This window comes from Myxocyprinus asiaticus, chromosome 17 (genome assembly GCF_019703515.2).
Source record: "Myxocyprinus asiaticus isolate MX2 ecotype Aquarium Trade chromosome 17, UBuf_Myxa_2, whole genome shotgun sequence".
NCBI classification, from domain to species: Eukaryota; Metazoa; Chordata; class Actinopteri; order Cypriniformes; family Catostomidae; genus Myxocyprinus; species Myxocyprinus asiaticus.
Window position 1 is genome coordinate 26,901,124 of NC_059360.1, and position 19,674 is coordinate 26,920,797.

Sequence of the window (19,674 nt, forward strand, 5' to 3'; positions counted from 1 at the left end):
AATTGCTTTTTTTGTTTCGTTTAAAGTGCAGTTAGAATTTAGAAATATCTTAAGTTTCTCATGTTTCAAAAAATGTATTAAAATGTCAAAGCAAAGTCAATAAAGCAAAAATATTCAACAAGCCTCGGCAGGGGGGCTTACGATATAATCGGATATCACAATATTTTTTAAGGTGATTATTGATAAAATATTTTTTACAATTCGCCCAGCCCTAACTTGTACCTGCGAGTATGACGTCTCGATGTGTTCTCAGGTGTGGAGGGGGCCGCCTTCCAGAGCCGTCTCCCACATGACCGTATGACATCACAGGAAGCTGCATGCTTCCCTGACATCATCAGCGGACCACAGCATACGCAGAAAGTATTCCTTTACATCCGGAATCGCACGGTGAGTTCGCAGCAGTAATTTGTTCTACTTCTCAGCAGCATTTAAATTAAATTTTATGAAGCCGATTGAATTAGCAGGAGCAAAGTAGACAAGTCGAAACATCATTATTATGGCAAAGAAATTTAATCCATAGTGGCAGAGACATTGTAACGTTAAAAACTGTGGGTTGTAGGAATGGAAGTCCCTTTTTCACTTTTTTGGTGGAGACTCTAGAATGCATTAGATGTACCAGCCTAAAAAAAAAAGTGTCTTTAATCTCTTATACAGCTTCAGCTCTGGTTGGATAACCCCAAAGTCCAGCTGACCTTTGAGGCCAGTGTGCAACAGCTAGAAGCACCATACAACAGTAAGTTTATTACACTTCAATTGTTTGAGTACTGGTTTTTATTATTATTATTATTATTTTTATTTTTTTTTTTTTTTTTAAGAAAATGTTATTATATTTACAGACCATATGTATTTACAGAAGTATTAGTGTTAAAATAACTGCATACTGTATATGAATGTTTTAACTTGGTGGGGTCATGTATTTTTCCCCACAGGCGATGCTGTCCTGGTGCACCGGATACACAGTTACCTGGAGAGACATGGGTTTATCAACTTTGGCATCTACAAAAGAGTAAAGCCTCTGCCAAGTAATTGCAATGAGCTATTATTACAGAGGAGCTCTTGAGATTTTAATATTCAAACTATTGGCTCATAGCCAATGCAGATAACAGGATGGCAGCAGTACAAGTTCTTTCAACCATGTTTCATTTACCTGGCATACAGGAGAATTACAGCCTGTTTACAACATTTTGAACAAGCATAAGGCTCATGCAAAGACAGACAGGGAAGCTGCTCAGAACAAGACAAGCTTTTAATGTACTATACTATATTTTCTCTCAAATTCTGAATATACACTTTTATGGTCTTGTAGCTAAGAAGACTGGAAAGGTGATAATAATTGGAGGCGGGGTGTCAGGGTTGGCAGCCGCACGGCAACTGCAGAGTTTTGGTATGGATGTGACCGTTCTGGAGTCGAGAGTGAGTACAAACTGCAAAGATATATATACTGAAGCATTCAACACAGCTGAGACAGAAGTTTTAATGTATTTTACAAACCTTGATCTTTGTAGGATCGTGTTGGAGGACGAGTGGCCACTTTCCGAAAAGGGAACTATGTAGCTGACCTGGGTGCTATGGTGGTGACTGGACTGGGTAAGAAATATCATATACTATTCTCCCCAGGAGGTGGCACTGTTTACCATGTTAAAGAGTAATTTGTTGAGCCAGGTATGTGTCTGCAGCATTATGAAACTCTCCTTTGTGTGTATGTGTCTCTCAGGTGGGAACCCTATGGCAGTAATCAGCAAACAGGTCAACATGGAGCTGGCCAAGATCAAACAAAAGTGTCCACTCTATGAGGCCAATGGACAGGCTGTGAGTACACCTGAAATGCATAGAAAACACACAAAAAGAGACACATCTCTCTGGGATCATACACAGAACTGTTACCTATACTCAAACATTTTGATCCTATAAATACAGGTTTATAGTCAACTATAATAAGTGTTATAATTTGATCTTCATATGTGTAGATGTGGAAGACTTTAGTGTGTTCACATGATGTATTAGTGCAGGTGATTTTCAGACAACATAAGACAATCTCTTAATAAAATATTATTTCTAAATCTCATTTGTAAATATATATATTTTAAAATCCTCCCTTTTCTAATTGGCCTCGCAACAGTGTTTAATGTCAAGATTTCACACACTATTTATAGGCATAAACAGAAAGAAAAAAATCTAATGCTCTTTTATTTCTCTCACTCTCTTACCCCCCTTTAACCCGATCATTTTGTCTTTGCTACATTCCTCTCTCTCTTTTTCACTCAATTTCCCTCAATTTTCATTTCTTAAACTGATGGATTGCCCTGGTTATACAGGGAGAGCGCTGCACAAGTGTAAGTACCTGTTTCTATTATTATACAACATGTGTAAATAGATTAATTGTTGTTGTTTTTTTTAAGTACAGACTTGGAGACAGCACCCAATTATAATTAATGTATTTAATAGAAGTTCATGGCTGCATATATTTTCATAAGACAGGGCACTTTCAAGTTGGAAAACCAACTCATGCTGGACGTAAACATGTTAAATGGCAGACGTCCTGCTTTTGTAATATGTGTGATTCCTCTAAATGCGTGATGTCAGTTTACTGCATTGTTTGGAGATACAGCTGAATTTATGAATGTCAGTTGGTGGCAATTTTGTCCCTCAGGGAAAATAAGTCTCCATTTATGACATACTTAATTGTTTTCTGTTTTAGTATGATATAATTAATGTTTTGCTGGCATGTGCGTTGACTTTTGAACTTAAAAGTTTAGCTTACCCAAAATTGAAAAATCTACCCACCCTAATTTTTTTCTTTGCAATGAAAGAGGATGCTTCAAAACATTATGCTATAAAAGTAATCCATAGGTCTTGTGCACTATATTTCAGGTTTTCTAAAGACATGCAATAGCATTGTGTGAGGAACCACTCCTTTATATACAGTGCATTCAGAAATTACTCAGACCCCTTCATTTTGTTTCTCATTTTACGTTGCAGCCTTATGCTAAAATGCTTTAATTTATTTGTTCACATCAATCTACACTCCATACCCAGGGAGTTAAATTGGGATTTCGGAGGTGGGGGAGCCCTAAAGTCGGGTGATGTTAACATTCTGAGATGCTAGTCTTCTCACCACAATTGTACAGAGCGGTTATCTGAGTTACCAGAGACTTTGTCAGTTCTAACCAGTCTGGCCATTCTCTGTTGACCTCTCTCATTAACAAGGCATTTCCATCCACAGAACTGCAGCTCACTGGATGTTTTTGGCACCATTCTGAGTAAATTCTAAATTCTTACAGAAATACACAAACCATCTGGCACCAACAATCATGCCACAGTCCGAATCACTGAGATCAAATTTTTTCCCCATTCTGATGGTTGATGTGAACATTAACTGAAGCTCCTGAACCATATCTGCATGATTTTGTGCACTGCACTGCTGGCACATGATTGGCTGATTAGATAATCGCATGGATGATTGTTGGTGCCAGACGGGCTGGTTTTAGTATTTCTGGAACTACTGATCTCCTGGGATTTTCACACACAACAGTCTCTAGAATTTACTCAGAATGGTGCCAAAAACAAAAAAAACATCCAGCGAGTGGCAGGTCTGTGGATGGAAATGCCTTTTTGATGAGAGAGGTCAACAGAGAATGGCCAGACAGGTTCGAACAGGCAAAATCAGCAGCACGAGGGGGCCTACACAATATTAGGCAGGTGGTTTTAATGTTGTGGCTGATTGGTAGATATATTGGTAGATAGTTACAATTTAAAAGTAAATGCACATTGTTCTTAACGGGGGAAACAAACACATTCTGCACTGTATATTTGCTAGAAAAAAAGAAAATTCCAAAAGAAAATAAAAACACAAAATAAAATAAATGCCGAATCAACAAAAATGAAGTACACATCAATATTCAAATAATAGTAAAACCTTTTACAGTGTGTTAGTCGAGTGGTCTTTTGTTCTCAAGTTTTAGGTCTATGATATTTTGATCTAATGTCACTTTGGATGTGATTGATTCCTGATTCAAAACCCCTTCGTGTATACAGCTTTTTAACAAAACTATGTAAATCGCTACTGCATATCAGTGGATCTAAGAAACGGGTGAGCAGCTGATTCCATATTACGCGATTTCTATGAATGAGAGATCGAACCATGGCGTGGTACAGAAGCATAATGAACTTGAAATATTTTTGAACAAGTACACTTGCTAAATAGAGAATGGAATGTCTCAAGGGATCAAACAAAAAATGCATCGGAGAATACAATAAATGGGATGGATTGACAAGGTGCCAGAATGCTGTTCTGGACCGTAACGGTCCTGTTTAACCCCTTTCCATACCCCATAATGACAAAGCAGAAACCAGATTTTTGATAACTTTACAAATATATTAAAAAGAAAAAATTGAAATATCACATTGACATAAGTATTCAGACCCTTTGCTATGATACTTGAAATTTTGCTCAGGTTTATCCCACTTCTCTTGATCATCTTTGAGATGTTTCTACACTTTGATTGGAGTCCACCTGTGGTAAATTCAATTGACTGGACGTGATTTGGAAAGGCACACACCTGTCTATATAAGGTTTCACAGCAGAAAATGCATATCAGAGCAAAAAACAAGCCATGAGGTCAAAGGAACCTCCTGGAGAGCTCTGAGACTTATGTCGATATTAGATCTGGGGAAGGCTACAAACATTTTTTGACAGTGGCATCCATAATTCTTAAGTGGAAGAAGTTTGGAACAACCAGGACTCTTCCTAGAGCTGGCCGCCCAGCCAAACTGAGCAGTCGGGGGAGAAGGGCCTTGGTAAGAGAGGTGACCAAGAACCCGATGGTCACTCTCGTTGAGCTCCAGAGATCTTGTGTGGAGATGGGAGAAGCTTGCAGAAGGACAACCATCACTGCAATACTCCTTTGATCTCGGCTTTATGGCAGAGTGGCCAGACGGAAGCCTCTCCTACACATAAAAAAACACCTAAAGGACTCTCAGATTGTAAGAAACAGATTCTCTGGTCTGATAAAACAAAGATTGAACTGTTTGGCCTCAATTCCAAGCATCATGTCTTTTAGAAACCAGGCACTGCTCATCACCTGCGCAATACCATCCCAATGGTGAAGCATGGTGGTGGTTGCATCATGCTGTGTGGGTGTTTTCCAGCAGCAGGGACTGGTCAGGGTTGAAGGAAGGCTGAATGCAGCAAAATACGGAGATATCCTTAATGACAACCTGGTCCAGAGTGCTCAGGATCTCAGATTGGGCCGAAGGTTCACAGGACAGTGGCCCTAAGCGCACAGCCAAGACAACACAAGAGTGGCTTAGGGACAACTCTGTGAATGTCCTTGAGTGGCCCAGCCAGAGCCTGGACTTGAACCCAATCGATCATCTCTGGAGAGACCCGAAAATGGCTGTCCACCGGTGGTCCCCATCCAACCTGACAGAGCTTGAGAGGATCTGCAGAGAAGAATGGCAGAAAATCCCCAAATCCAGGTGTGCAAAGCATCATACCCAAAAAGACTTGAGGCTGTAATCACTGCCAAAGATGCTTCAACGAAGTACTGAGTTAAGGGTCTGAATACTGAAGTCATTGTGATATTTCAGTTTTTTCTTTTTAATAAATTTGCAAAGTTATCAAAAATTAGAGCCCGACCGATATGGGATTTTTGAGACCGATACCGATTTTAGAAGGGGAAAATTAGCAGATTACCGATATGGTGGCCGATATAGTAAATTTTTGAGCCGGAATGAAAACTGATCTTTTCTATGTGGATTTTGCACCGATATGACTATGCAAAGGTACTCGGAAGGCTGATTTCTTAAATATTTTTATCAAAGAATATTTGACATTTATTGTTATACGTTGTCAACAAATTCTAGAAATGAACACTGAGAAAATAAAGAATAAATACAAATACAATAAATAGCTAAATAAAAATTTGTGCTGTATGTTCAGTATCAGTCAGTTGCTGACCATTTAAATAAAGAATAAATAAAAATACAATAAATGGCTAAATAAACATCAGTAGTACTGTTTTGTCAGTCTGATGCTGACTATTTTAGTACTGCCAGTCAATTAGGGGCAGGTTGTAAAACAAGAAGCATTTACACCTGTCGAGTCAAGAGATAAACAGCGGCGTTACACCATATTCTGCTATACAAGTTCAGGGGAAACTTTCAGCTGTGGAAAACCAGACTTTTAGATATGACATTTTGTAAATGCAATGACTGGAATTGTTCGGTTGAAGGGGGTACCAAACTGCGAGTCCTGAACAAAACAATGTGGTGAATGTTTACCAGATAGCTTCCACTCAGCTGACAAGAAATGAAAGTAGCTACGTAGTTAGCTATAAGCTCGTTGTCACAGAGTAAAAGATGGACGTTGTTTATTTACTTTCCAGCATTGCATCTCACCAACTACATAACAACGTAGCGTGAAATCAACACTCAACAGACACAATCCACCACTGCACCGTTGTCTGCTGAGCTGCAAAAAGATTCTCTGACAAACTATAGCTGGCTAACATAGCAAACAGATGTGATAAACATGAGTGACATGGTTGTCAGGGACAGGGTTAAAGTTATATTAGTTATATTGAAAAGGGAAAATGATGGGGTCATTTTTATTTGACCCCATCATTTATTTTTATAATACATAACTTTCCAGTATGTATTTCACAAACTAGTTAACAACTTACCTTGAAGACACCGCTTAACACTGCACTGTCTGCAGAACCACCGGCAGCTCAGTTCTGTAAACAGTGGAGTAGGAGCGCGTTCTGCTGGACTAACTACGTTATGACACCAATTGTAAAGCATTGTTTTCTGCATTATATGTTCTGAAAAAAGTTTTAATATCTGCACGTCGGTAAACATACGCCGATACCGATATATCTGTGAAAGCCTAATATCGTCCGATAATATCGGTCAGGCACTAATAAAATATATATATATATATATATATATATATATTAGGGGTGTAATGGTACATGTATTCGTCCCGAACCGTCACGGTTTGGTTCATGCAGTCAGATGATAAGTACATCTGAGTCAGTCACTGGCGATCCACACTCCAATCCAGAATGGGGCGTGCGGTAATGCAACGCTGTTTGCTAACCACCACAACGGGAAAAAGAGCAGAAGAAGAGATCATCTATGCACCAACCCAAAACAAGAATGGCTTCTCCTAATTCACAAGTTTTATTTTTCATTATTCTATTTATTTTGTACTTTTATAACGCACGAGATGCTTTTTCAGTTTTGTAGCTGATTGTGACCAAAAACCTTTTGTTTTTTATGAACCCTACAAAAAACTATGGCCTATGCAAGAGTGCATTCTGTTTATTGCTTAGTGCTTAATACACTAAAGGAGGCTATCATTGTATATTTTGGCACCGCATTTGGACATTACCATTTATGTTATAAATAATGTACAAAATTATTCATAGATGTTATCCTGTAAATGCAGCCATTAGTAGATACTGTTTGTGATAAATGTACTTTTTGTAACACATATAGCTCAAAAGAAACCCTCATATATTACCTTTTGCAATACTGATCTCACAATATACTTTGAAACCCTTTCAAACATGAGATCACAAAACAAAAAGCTTATAAAAACAATAAAAATGTTAAAGCTTTTCAAATTCATGTAACTGCCCTAATATTATATAGCACTTTTTTATCCAAGTAATTTTTTTATTTTGTATTATTATTTTATTTTGTACATATGTTCATTTTATGTTTTAGTTGTTGTTATTCTCTGTTTCACATACTCTGAACTGTACCACAATGTCTTATATTTGCCTTGTACTTTTTGCATTGTACTTGTCTGTAATTGAACTAAATAAAACTAAAAACTAAAGGAGGCTGTATTTTACCAACTACCTCAGGGGGGACTAAATGCCACCAGGTGGAACAAACTGTAATTTGCACTACTGTCTGTTCAAAATAAATGAAAAGAAATCTAACATTTGGGATTTGTTGCTTTTTCCTGTTGTACCGAACTCGTATCGAACCGTGACCCCAAAACTGAGGTACGTACCGAACCGTGACTTCTGTTTACCGTTACACCCTTAATATATATATATATATACATACTCATACACTCACCGGCCACTTTGTAAGGTACACCTGTACATCTTCTTATTCAAGCAATTGTCTAATTAGCCAATCGTGTTGCACCAGTATAAAATCATGCACATAAATTGGCAGGAGCTTCAGTTAATGTTCACATCAACCATCAGAATGGGGGGAAACAATTTGATATCAAGGATTTAGAACGTGGCTTGATTATTGGCGCCAGACGGACTTGTTTGAGTATTTCTGTAACTGCTGATCTCCTGGGATTTTCATGCACAACAGTCTCTAGAGTGTGAAGAGAATAAAAAAATAAAAATAATTAAAAAAAAACGCAGATCTGTGGGCGAAAACGGCTTGTTAATGAGGTCTGAGGAGAATGGCCAGACTGGTCCAAGCTGACAGAAAGGTGACAGTAACCCAAATAACCACACGTTACAGCAGTTCTATGCATAAAAGCATTTCAGAACAGACAACACGTCGAACATTAAGGCGTATGGGCTATAGCAGCAGAAGACCCCTCCGGGTACCACTACTGTCATCTTAGAACAGGAAACTTAGGCTGCAGTGGGAACAGGCTCACTAAAATTGGACAGTAGATGATTGGAAAAACATCGTCTGGTCTGACAAATCTGGATTTCTGCTAAGGTACACAAATGGTAGGCCCACTGCAGCCTCAGTTTTCTGTTCTTGGCTGACAGAAGGGGAAACCAACGTGGTCTTCTGCTTTTGTCACCTACTGTTTCCCTGGAATTAGGTGTCCCTTAGTGATCGGTTCTTGGACCTCTGCTATTCATTATATATATACTGCCTTTGGGTCAACTCAATCGCCGCCACGATTTCGGTTACCACTGTTACGCTGACGACATTCAAATATGTACAGCTTGTAGATATGCCCCCACTCTCCAGACCGGTCCACTATCAACATGTGTAAATGGAAAAAAAAAATGGCTTAACTCCAACTTCCTAAAATTGAACATGGATAAAACTGAGATCATTATTATTGGAACACTAACACTTATGAAAAAAATTCCTTATGACTTTGGTTGTGATATTGATGGCACTTTCATCAAACCGTCCAATACTGTAAAAAATGTAGGTATCATCTTTGATCCCTCCCTCACTTTTGAAGCTCATATTAAATCTGTTTCTAAAATTGCCTTCTTCCACCTTCGCCGCATTGCTCGCATTCGTCCCTTTATCAGTCTCAAAGATGCCGAAACACTGGTTCATTCATTTATATCCTCACGTCTTGACTATTGCAATGCCCTCTTCATTGGTTTACCTGCTAACTCTATTGCTAGGTTGCAATATATTCAAAATTCTGCTGCTAGAATTCTTACATGTACCAAGCGCTCAGCTCATATTACTCCATTCCAGTACCAGTGGTACCAGTTTTGTTTCGCATCAAATATAAACTAACCCTGCTTGCATTGAAATAAATTCATGGTCTGGCACCTCACTATCTTAGTGAACTGCTTCTCCCCTACAACCCGATCTGCTCGCTTAGGTCTTCTGGGTCCGGACTCCTTTCTGTCCCTAGATCTCGCCTCTCTACTATGGGTGGCAGGTCATTCAGCGTAGTAGCACCCAATATATGGAATTCACTCCCCCTGACTCTGTGCAGCATCTCTTCTATCTCTGAGTTTAAATCTCAACTTAAAACTTTTTTGTTTTCTCAGTGTTACTTATCTTAATGTGTTATGTATTCACTCTCAGTGACTGTGCTATCTGAACTGTGTTTTTGTGACTGTTCTTTGTTTTTGCATTATTGTGTTACTATTGTAAAGTGTCCTTGAGCTCTGGAAAGGTGCTATATAAATTAAACTTATTATTTTGTGGCCCATCCGCCTCGAGGTTCGACATGTTGGGCATTCTGAGATGCTGTTCTGCTTACTACAATTGTACAGAGTGGTTATCTGAGTTACCGTAGCCTTTCTGTCAGCTCGAACCAGTCTGGCCATTCTCCTCTGACCTCTGTCATTAACAAGCCTTTTTCGCCCACAGAACTGCCACTCACTGGATGTTTTTTGCCCCATTCTCTTTACACTCTAGAGACCATTGTACAGAAATATTCGAATTAGCACGTCTGGCACCAACAATCATGCCACGGTCTAAATCACTGAGATCACATTTTTCCCTCCATTCTAGTAGTTGATGTGAAAATTAACTGAAGCTCCTGACCCATATCTGCTTCATTTTATACATCACACTGCTGCCACATGATTGGCTGATTAGATAATTGCATGGATATGTAGATGTACAGGTGTGCAGTACCTAATAAAGTGGCGTGTGTGTGTGTATATATGTGTGTGTGTGTGTATATATATATATATATATATATATATATATATATATATATATATATATATATATATATATAATTTTGTTTTTTATTTTTTTAATGAAAATATTGATGAACTATGATGAACACCAAGAAATATTAAACTCAAAATAAATATTAGGACTGGGTAAAAATATTGATTTTCCGATGCATCGGGATCTTTGTTTGAACGATCTTGATATCGATTCTTTGTTTCCAAGATCGATCTTTCACTCTATGTGGCAACCCTCAAAAATGCAAGTAAATCACTCACATGTGCAACCAAATTTCATGCTATGTGACTGAAAATGTCTTTGATTAGCCACTGGCTAGTAAATGTTTAGATTTCAGTAGAATAGTGGAGAAGAAATTACTAGCACAGAGTTCCCTTTCACTGCGTGTTGAGAATAAAAGTTTGGCTTAACCCGTTCTGTGTCCAAAGACGACATCCGCGGATCCATATGTCATTGTCTCTTTTAGTACTCTTTCTGTTTTTAACAGTCAGTTGTTGATTAAAAACAACAAAAAAAAGAAATATTTCATTCTAATCACTCATGGATGCGCTAAAGAAACCACGCATGTCTTCACGTCAGACAATGCCGATTAAGAATGGGTTCTACATATCAAATAAAAAAATTATGCATGTAGACAAAATATATATATAGCAACTTTTAAATGCAAGCAAAATGGAAATTGTAACAAATTTATCCATATGAATTGATATTGTGAATCCGATTCAAATCTGGAAATCTATATCAATAGCCAGCTCTAATAAATATGGATTAATATATTTTTGGATAAATGGATAAATATCTAATAAATAATGATTTTTAAAGCACAGTGAGTGTAGGTATGTGGTATGTTATCGTCCACACAGTCTTTATGAATAAACTCCGATCACTGATCACTGAATTGTTGTAACTCTTCTGAAGGTCCCTAAAGAGAAGGATGAGATGGTAGAGCAGGAGTTTAATCGTCTGTTAGAGGCCACGTCATACCTCAGCCATCAGCTTGACTTCAACTTTCTCAACAACAAACCTGTGTCTCTGGGACAAGCCCTGGAAGTTGTCATTCAGTGAGTTGACTGTGGGCTTCTTTGCTTTGTCCGTGTTTGAAAGACCTATCAGAGTATTGGAGAACTGAGTCTCAGACTATTTGCAATACTACCAATTTAAAACAAAAGAATATTAGTTGATTGTTGTGCGTGTAGTAGAATGGTGTGTTATACTGCTCATATGCTTTGTTTAGGCTACAGGAGAAACATGTCAAAGATGAACAAATTGAACACTGGAAGAAGATTGTGAAGACTCAAGAGGAGCTCAGAGATCTTCTCAACAAGGTAATCAGAAAGAGTACACTTCCCTCAGTTGCATTTTTCTCATCACACATATATAAATAGGGCCCCAAAGTCATGGAATTTTCTATTTCCAGTCATGGAAAAGTCATAGAAATTAGTAAAATATAGCTAATTTCATGGAAAATTCATATTGATCATACAAGAGATTGGTCTTTTTGAGTAATTGTGTAGAGAAGAACTAAGAACTAACAAGCAAGCTAGTATAACATCAGTCTTTTATTGGAGACATATGTACACTAATAAGTATAAAAATGTAAATCTGTTAATTCAAACAATTGGTACATGATATATCTGCCCAGCAATCTCTGTAAAATGATTTCTTAAATAGCTCTTATCCAGTAATCATGAATAAATTGAAAGGTCAGGGAAAAGTCATGGAAATTCTTTGGTCAAAAAGTGTGGGAACTCTGTTTAGAGATTAATTCTATTTTCTGTACGGCTGTTCCTGCTCTCGTCAGATGGTAGCTACAAAGGAGAAAGTGAAGGAGCTGCATCAGCAGTATAAAGAGGCCAGTGAGGTGAAGCCACCTAGAGACATCACAGCTGAGTTCCTGGTGAAGAGTAAACACAGAGACCTGCAAGCACTCTGCAAGGTAATAAACCAAACTCCACACATTGACCAAACCCACACTTTTACCCCACACTGACCAAACAAGCATACTGAATGCCTACATATTGAAACTCATATAAAACCACCAACTGATAGTCAGAGGATATATATACACTCACTGAGCACTTTATTAGGAACATTATGGTCTTAATAAAGTGCCCGATGTGGTCTTCTGCTGTTGTAGCCCATCATGCCTCAATTTTCGACATGTTGTGCATTCTGAGATGCTATTCTGCTCAATACATTGTACAGAGTGGTTATCTGAGTTACCGTGGCCTTTTTGTCAGCTCGACCAGTCTGGCCATTCTCCGTTGGCCTCTCTCATCAAGGCATTTCCAACTGCCGCTCACTGGATGTTTTTTTGTTTTTGGCACCATTCTGAGTAAACTCTAGAGACTGTTGTGCGTGAAAGTCCCAGGAGATCAGCAGTTACAGAAGTAAAATGTTTTCCCCATTCTGATGGTTAATGTGAACATTAACTGAAGCTCCTGACCCCTATCTGATTTTATGCATTGCACTGCTGCCACTTGATTGGTTGATTAGATAAACGCAAGAATAAGTATGTGTACAGGTGTTTCTAATAGTGCTCAGTGAATGTGTGTGTGTGTGTGTGTGTGTGTGTGTGTGTGTGTGTGTATGTGTATATATATATATATATAAGTTTGTGGACACCATATGTGCTTGATGAACATTTGATTTCAAAACCTTAGGCATTAATTTCCCCCTTTGCAGTAATAACAGCTTCCACTCTTTTGGGAAGGCTTTCCACTATACTGTATGTAGTAACATGGCTGCAGGGATTTGCTCTCATTCAGACACAAGGTTATCAGTGAGGTCAGGAACTGATGTTGGTCGATGGGGCCTGACTTACAGTTGCTGTTCCAGTTCACCCCAAAAGTGATCAGTGGGGTTCAGGTCTGGGCTTTGTGCAGGCCGGTCAATTTCTTCCACGCCAGATACCATAAACCATATCTTTATGGACCTTAATTTGTTCACAGGGGCATTGTCATGCTGGAAGGGCTATCTCCAAACAGTTGCCACAAATTTGGAAGCACACAAAGCCCAAGCCAGTACATAAAGAAACATTAAGATTTTTCTTTACTGGATTTAATGGAGTAACCAAATTTGTTAATTAGAAGGGGGTGTCCACAAACTTTTGGCCATATACTGTGTATATATGTATATTATATACTGTAGATAGCTATAGAAATTGTTTACAAAATACATTTTAAAGGTGCACTCAGTATGTTTTCCTCATCAAAAAAAGTTTTACACAAAGAATTTAATAGCACATAAATAAAATTAAATATTTAAATCATGTAAACTCGCCTGAAATTAAGACTCCAGTCATATCAGTAGCCTAGTAAAAGCTGTTTTATTGGACATGGAGCTTGTCGCCTTATGGGGGTGGATCCACACTAAAGTGAACATGCTAAACATTGACATTATTTTGTTCACATCTAATTAAATGTGGCGTGTACTCTGACAAAGGTATATTCTGCACAAACTCTTAAACTTTACCTATGAGCAGAAACTAACTTACTAATTTTAAACATTACACATTTAACAGGCAAGCATCTTTTTCAACATCTCCTAATGAGGGCATCTCTAGTAGTGGCTGTAGACACTTTAGGATCTGCCAGCTTTAAATATCTTTTTACAGCACAGCAGTGCTTTCCAACCACTCCAAACACCTCTGCGCTTAGTAATGGAGCATAATGCCATTTCAGCTGTTCTAGTTTTTTTGTTTTAGTACATTTTCCAAACCGCAGTCTAACACTGTTGGACTCTCTTTAGCACCCACAGAGCAGAAAGTTAAATTCCTTACTTAAATGGTCTTTACTGGTGAATTTTAGCATGTTAATTCACATAATCACTCTCAATTTTCTAGCTCCAATTGTAGAGGCCCTCTAACCATTTATGGTTGAAACATGAATTTCAATGCCCGCTCACCCCTTCCAGGGTTTGACATTTCATTTAGATGCTTATTTTTAGTCCATGACTCTTGTCTGATTAAAGCTTTAAGCATTTTCATCTGCTTTTTTGTAGCATTTTTTTCTTCTGAAATCGACATGTTAATCAAGGTTTCTTGCACTAAAATGGTCGTTATTTAGTGACAGTACATAACCTTTATTTGACTGTTTTTGTACCTTTTAAGACTTTGATATATGAATGACCTCTAGTATGATTGGCTAACCTCTTTACATGTGAAATGAGTAATGACACCCCCACTAATGGGGCTTTCACACTGGGCACGTTTGCTGCAGTCCGATTTCGAGTGCGATTGTTCCCGGTGCCACCCACAGTGTTGGTCTGGTTTCACACTCACTTGATTCTATCGAGCCCCGGTCCATTTGCGTTCATCTTACGTCATCACAAACACGCATGGAGAACACAACGCAACTTACCATACTTTTTGTTATTTTGGTGCCATTATGCACAGCAGAGTGAACGTCAATTGCGTATATGTGCGCTTCATGGCGTAACTCATCAGATGTCCAGGGAAAGGCGGCTTGCTGCTGCTCGCAAACGGCATTTTTTGAGGAGAGAGCTGATTGCTAGGAATTCATTTGCATCTTTGTTTACACTGCACGCTTACTCGCACTCGTGTCCAAGGTGAAGTTATTGCCACTGTCATCTCCTATTATACCCTATATTTATAACTTAAAATAGTATTTATATATAGTATTTATAAGGTGTGTGTATAGATAGATAGATAGACAGACAGACAGTATTTATAGTGTTGATTGTACTTGTATGTCATTGTGGTGTCATTACTTTTTTGGAACTTTCAGGAATGTGTGAATCCTCGTGTGTTGTCGAAACTAATGATGTCGTCATCGGCCAAAATGCATGCGCAGGTTACTTTACTTCCTGAACGAATGCGCACCCGAGTCCGAGTTGCTTTCACATTCACGCAAATCGCGCTACAGTTCCATTGCAACCGAACTCAGACCACCTCCTTCGGGTAGTCTCGGGTTCTATACCACGGTGCACACCCGGTCCGCATGACAGCTTTCACATTACCAATTTTTCATGCGAACCGTGCTCTATTTCGAACTAAACTTCCAGTGTGAAAGCACCCTTAGTTGAAATAAGAATTGTACTATTGGAAATATCTCTTGGACTCGAAGGAGGATGGTGAACACAAACACAACATGATCACTCTCCTACAAATCATAGAAATAAGTGCAATAAATATAAAACCTCACAATAAAAATCACAAACATCATAACCTAATAAAAACCCCATTTTAAACATAATAAAAGTAGTAAATCTTAGTTTTCATGCATGGTCTGAGAAGACTATCAATGGAAGGAATATTTGCATTCTGAACATTAAAGTATGTCTACGGAGTACATCAACCTGTTTATATAAAAAAAAAAAAAGGCACCTCCTTTCACCCTGGTGAAAAGTGCATTCAGGAGCTTTGTGTGGGTGAATAATATCAGCTATAGTATGTAAATGTGCTGTGGACTTGCATGTGATTTATAAACTGGTTCCTGCAGACTACATGTTAATTGACACACAGAGAAATCATGGCAGGATATTTTAGAGCTGTGTGATGTGGCTGAAGGGGAGGATTTTGCTTTAAATAGTCCTGGACTGGTTAGCTGAGTGAAAGGCTGACCCGCTCAGAGGGATGAGTCTGCCTTCTGGGTTGAAATTACTATTGCTGTGCTTAGCCGTTCAGGGAGAGTGTACACATCTGAAAACCTCACACTCATGTGGTGGCAAGAGTCAAGTCTGGACCGTCTGCCTTGCATAGTTTTACTGAATTGAAAGTTTTGTACTTTTGCCTGATGATAGTTTATTTGCAAGTCATTTCATAGATTTGCATCCTTATGTAAATACTTCAAGCTACTTATGGGATTTATTGTGTTCCAAAATGTTAGGCTGCAATAAGGGATGTTAATGAATAAGCGATGATTGCTTATTAAACTTATCGATCGTCGATTACTTATTTTAAGCCAAAATGTGTTTCAGTAATCATGTCAGCAGATAAAGAAAAGATTGTCTGTACATACATCCTCCACTAGTAGGCACACAGCCGTTTGCGTGCTGCATGTTGCGTAGGGCTGTACAGATTTTTTTTCCCCCAATTAATTCAAATTTATGTTTTGATAATATATATACAGCTAAGGAAAAAATTGAGACCACTGCAAAATTATCAGATTCTCTGGATTTACTATTTATAGGTATGTGTTTGAGTAAATTTAAAAAAGTTTGTTTTATTCTGTAAACTATTGACAATTCTCCCAAATTCCAAATAAAAATATTGTCATTTAGAGCACTTATTTGCAGAAAATGACAACTGGTCAAAATAAAAAAAAATAAAAATAATAATTCAGTATTTTCAGACCTCAAATAATGCAAAGAAAACAAATTCATATTCATTTTTAAACAACACAATACTAATGCTTTAACTTAGGAGGAGTTCAGAAATCAATATTTGTTGGAATAACCCTGATTTTCAATCACAGCTTTCATGCATCCTGGCATGCTCTCTACCAGTCTTTCACATGGCTGTTGGGTGACTTTATGCCACTCCTGGCGCAAAAGATCCGATCCTCCACCAAATTTCACAGTGGGTGCGAGAAACTGTGGCTTGAAGGCCTCTCCAGGTCTCCATCTAACAATTAGACGACCAGGTGGAGGATCGTGATGATCTGGGGGTGCTTCAGCAAGGCTGGAATCGGGCAGATTCGTATTTGTGAAGGACGCATGAATCAAGCCACGTCCAAGGTTATCCTGGAAGAAAACTTGCTTCCTTCTGTTCTGACAATGTTCCCCAACTCTGAGGATTGGTTTAGAATAAAAATATTAACCAACTCTATAGTTATATACGTTTTCAATTGTCTTCTTTTCTTTAAATACCCATAAAAAAAACCATTAGTTATGTGACAGTTTCGGGCACTTCATATCAAATCATATGGATAAATAGGAGAATCAGACATCAACCACTCCTTTTACCATGATTCAGATAGATTGCTAATTATTGACTTTGAAGTGTTTCAAGAGCACTGCATCTATAGCCAACATTTGGGAACTGATAATTTTGACAAACCTTGCAAATTGAATTGGAATGATAATCTTTTTTTTTTTTTACTTTTTTTGCATTTATCTTGCACACCGATGTTTTTATCGTGAATAGAACTTTGATTTCTTTAATCAGGTTGCCTTGCATTCTAATAAAGAACATGTTATTTGAATCATGTTGAAGTTACTTTTTAGTTGAGTACACATAAAAGTGGAAAACCTACCTTAAAATCGTCCTTAAGTTTGGAAAAAAAATCACAATTTTTGTTTTTTGTTTGTCATATTGCCCAGCCTAGATGTCACGTCCTGTCAGCAACACAGCATAAAAAACACAGACGTGCATTTTTCACTTCCCTGCTTGTAAAGATGAAACAGTCAGTGTTTGAGCATTTCTCTTTAGATGAACATTACGTTTTCTGCATAAACCGTGATAGTGTGTTGAAGTACAACATGACAACAACAAGAATTATTGATCCACTCATCTCCCTTTATCATCCACATTGGCAGTCACATCAGTTCTCGCTGGGAGAGCATGCAGGTACATTCACCTGAAAACTTAGTCACCAGTGTAGAGGTAGGTTATTTACTGTATTCACACAGAGTGTTATTATTTTACTTGATTTCAAAATAAAAAAAAAATAAAGGTCTAAAATACCCCACAATCTACAACATGAATTTTTACTAAACTCAAATCTGAATCTTCTATAAAAGTTGTTATTATTAACAGTAATGCGTTAACAGTAAATTAAACATCTCTCAAATTCATTCTAAACACTGCCTGAATGTATTAAAAATACACTGAACATAAAATATATTTAGATGAAAATACAAATACTCGCATTTCTTAAAGGAATGTTCTGGGTTCAATCAAAGTTTTTCTAGCAAGTCAGTCCACTGTCGGCCATCTTTGGAACGCTCTCGGGAGGCTGTTTCCAGTCATGCCAGTGCAGCTCCTATCTACTTGAATGGGGAAAGACCAAAATCTCAAAAATTGGTTGGTCAAGATTATGATCAAAAACGTATTTTAAATCAGAAATAAAATTTTATAGTAGAATCATAAATTGTGCTTCTTTACCTTAGATTACGCTATAAAACGCAATTTTCCCAGCTTGTATAGCTAATGCGCATGCGCATTCTCGAGTTGATTGACAGGTGGTGTCTGTATCTAAAAGGTGATTGGCTCTTTTACCTGTAAGGTGGGGCTTCCTTTCTACATCCGTTGGGCTTTAAAGCTTTTTGGTTGGGCATTCCAATTTCTCCCATTCATTTAAATAGAAGTGGCCCATCTCTGCTAAATAGTCTCTGGTTCAATACAAGTTAATCTCAATCGACAGCAGTTGTGACATAATGTTGATGTTCACAAAATTAATATTTGGAGGGTTTAAACACAGAAATGTGAAGCCTAGAATTTTATAAAAGCACTTTCATTAATTCTTCTCTTAAAACTTGTGTATTATTTGAGCTGTAAAGTTGTTTAAATTGTCATTTTTACAGTCGCATTAGGGTTTTAGGGTTTGTTGACATTACATCGTCATGGTAACGAAGTTGTAAGATTGGCTATAACTTTACTCAGAAAAGGTTAGTATGTGATTTTATCACACTAAAATCATGTTTACAGGCATATTGTTTGTCTTGTGGCAATCATTTTTAAAAAGTGAGTATTGTAATGTAAAAAAAAAATTCCCATTCATTTCAATTGTAAGTGCCTCACTGTAACCTCGATTATTATAATATTTTTTTTAAAGGAAAGGAGGGACGAGTCGAAATAAATTTTTGTGGTGATCAGTATTATGCAATAAATGCTGTCGATTGAGCTTAACTTGTATTGAACCCGTAACATTCCTTTAAGTGTTTGTTTAAATATTTAAACTTTAGGCAACATGCACATACTTCGGTAGCTTCATGTTTTCATGTTTCCTTCTACAGTAAGGAATTTTTCTCTGATTTTTTTCAAGTTTGCATTAGAACAGTTGGTCTGTCTAAAATCAAACTTTGTGTAAATAATGCTTTTATTGAAGCAAAATATGCGTCTTGTATTTTTGGAGTTTCAAGCTGTTCACCAATTAGTTTATTATTAATAATTAATAAATTTTCATTTATTAATGTTAACGATTGTTGATTCAGAAACTTTCTTAAAAATTGCAATCTTAGCTGCAATTGATAACACAGCGCAAGTACGTTACAGTTTCTGTGTTGCCACTGCAAGGAGCATTATAGTTTTCTATGGCCAGTTTTCTCTTTCAGGTCATATACTGTCATAGCCGAGTAACAGTTTGAAGA

The 19,674-nt window shown here is 37.6% G+C and overlaps 1 protein-coding gene across 2 annotated transcripts in view; it reads left to right on the forward strand.

Moving 5' to 3' along the window:
• Nucleotides 1-19,674, forward strand: part of LOC127455097 (lysine-specific histone demethylase 1A-like) — a 46,129-nt gene that overhangs the window by 20,024 nt on the left and 6,431 nt on the right. For both annotated transcript variants that reach the window (XM_051722682.1, XM_051722681.1), the window contains exons 4-13: nucleotides 254-387; nucleotides 655-733; nucleotides 930-1,022; nucleotides 1,307-1,413; nucleotides 1,506-1,587; nucleotides 1,715-1,809; nucleotides 2,316-2,333; nucleotides 11,320-11,462; nucleotides 11,636-11,726; nucleotides 12,203-12,337. In XM_051722682.1, the coding sequence (XP_051578642.1) occupies nucleotides 254-387; nucleotides 655-733; nucleotides 930-1,022; nucleotides 1,307-1,413; nucleotides 1,506-1,587; nucleotides 1,715-1,809; nucleotides 2,316-2,333; nucleotides 11,320-11,462; nucleotides 11,636-11,726; nucleotides 12,203-12,337 (977 nt within the window). The remainder of the gene's footprint in view (nucleotides 1-253; nucleotides 388-654; nucleotides 734-929; nucleotides 1,023-1,306; nucleotides 1,414-1,505; nucleotides 1,588-1,714; nucleotides 1,810-2,315; nucleotides 2,334-11,319; nucleotides 11,463-11,635; nucleotides 11,727-12,202; nucleotides 12,338-19,674) is intronic.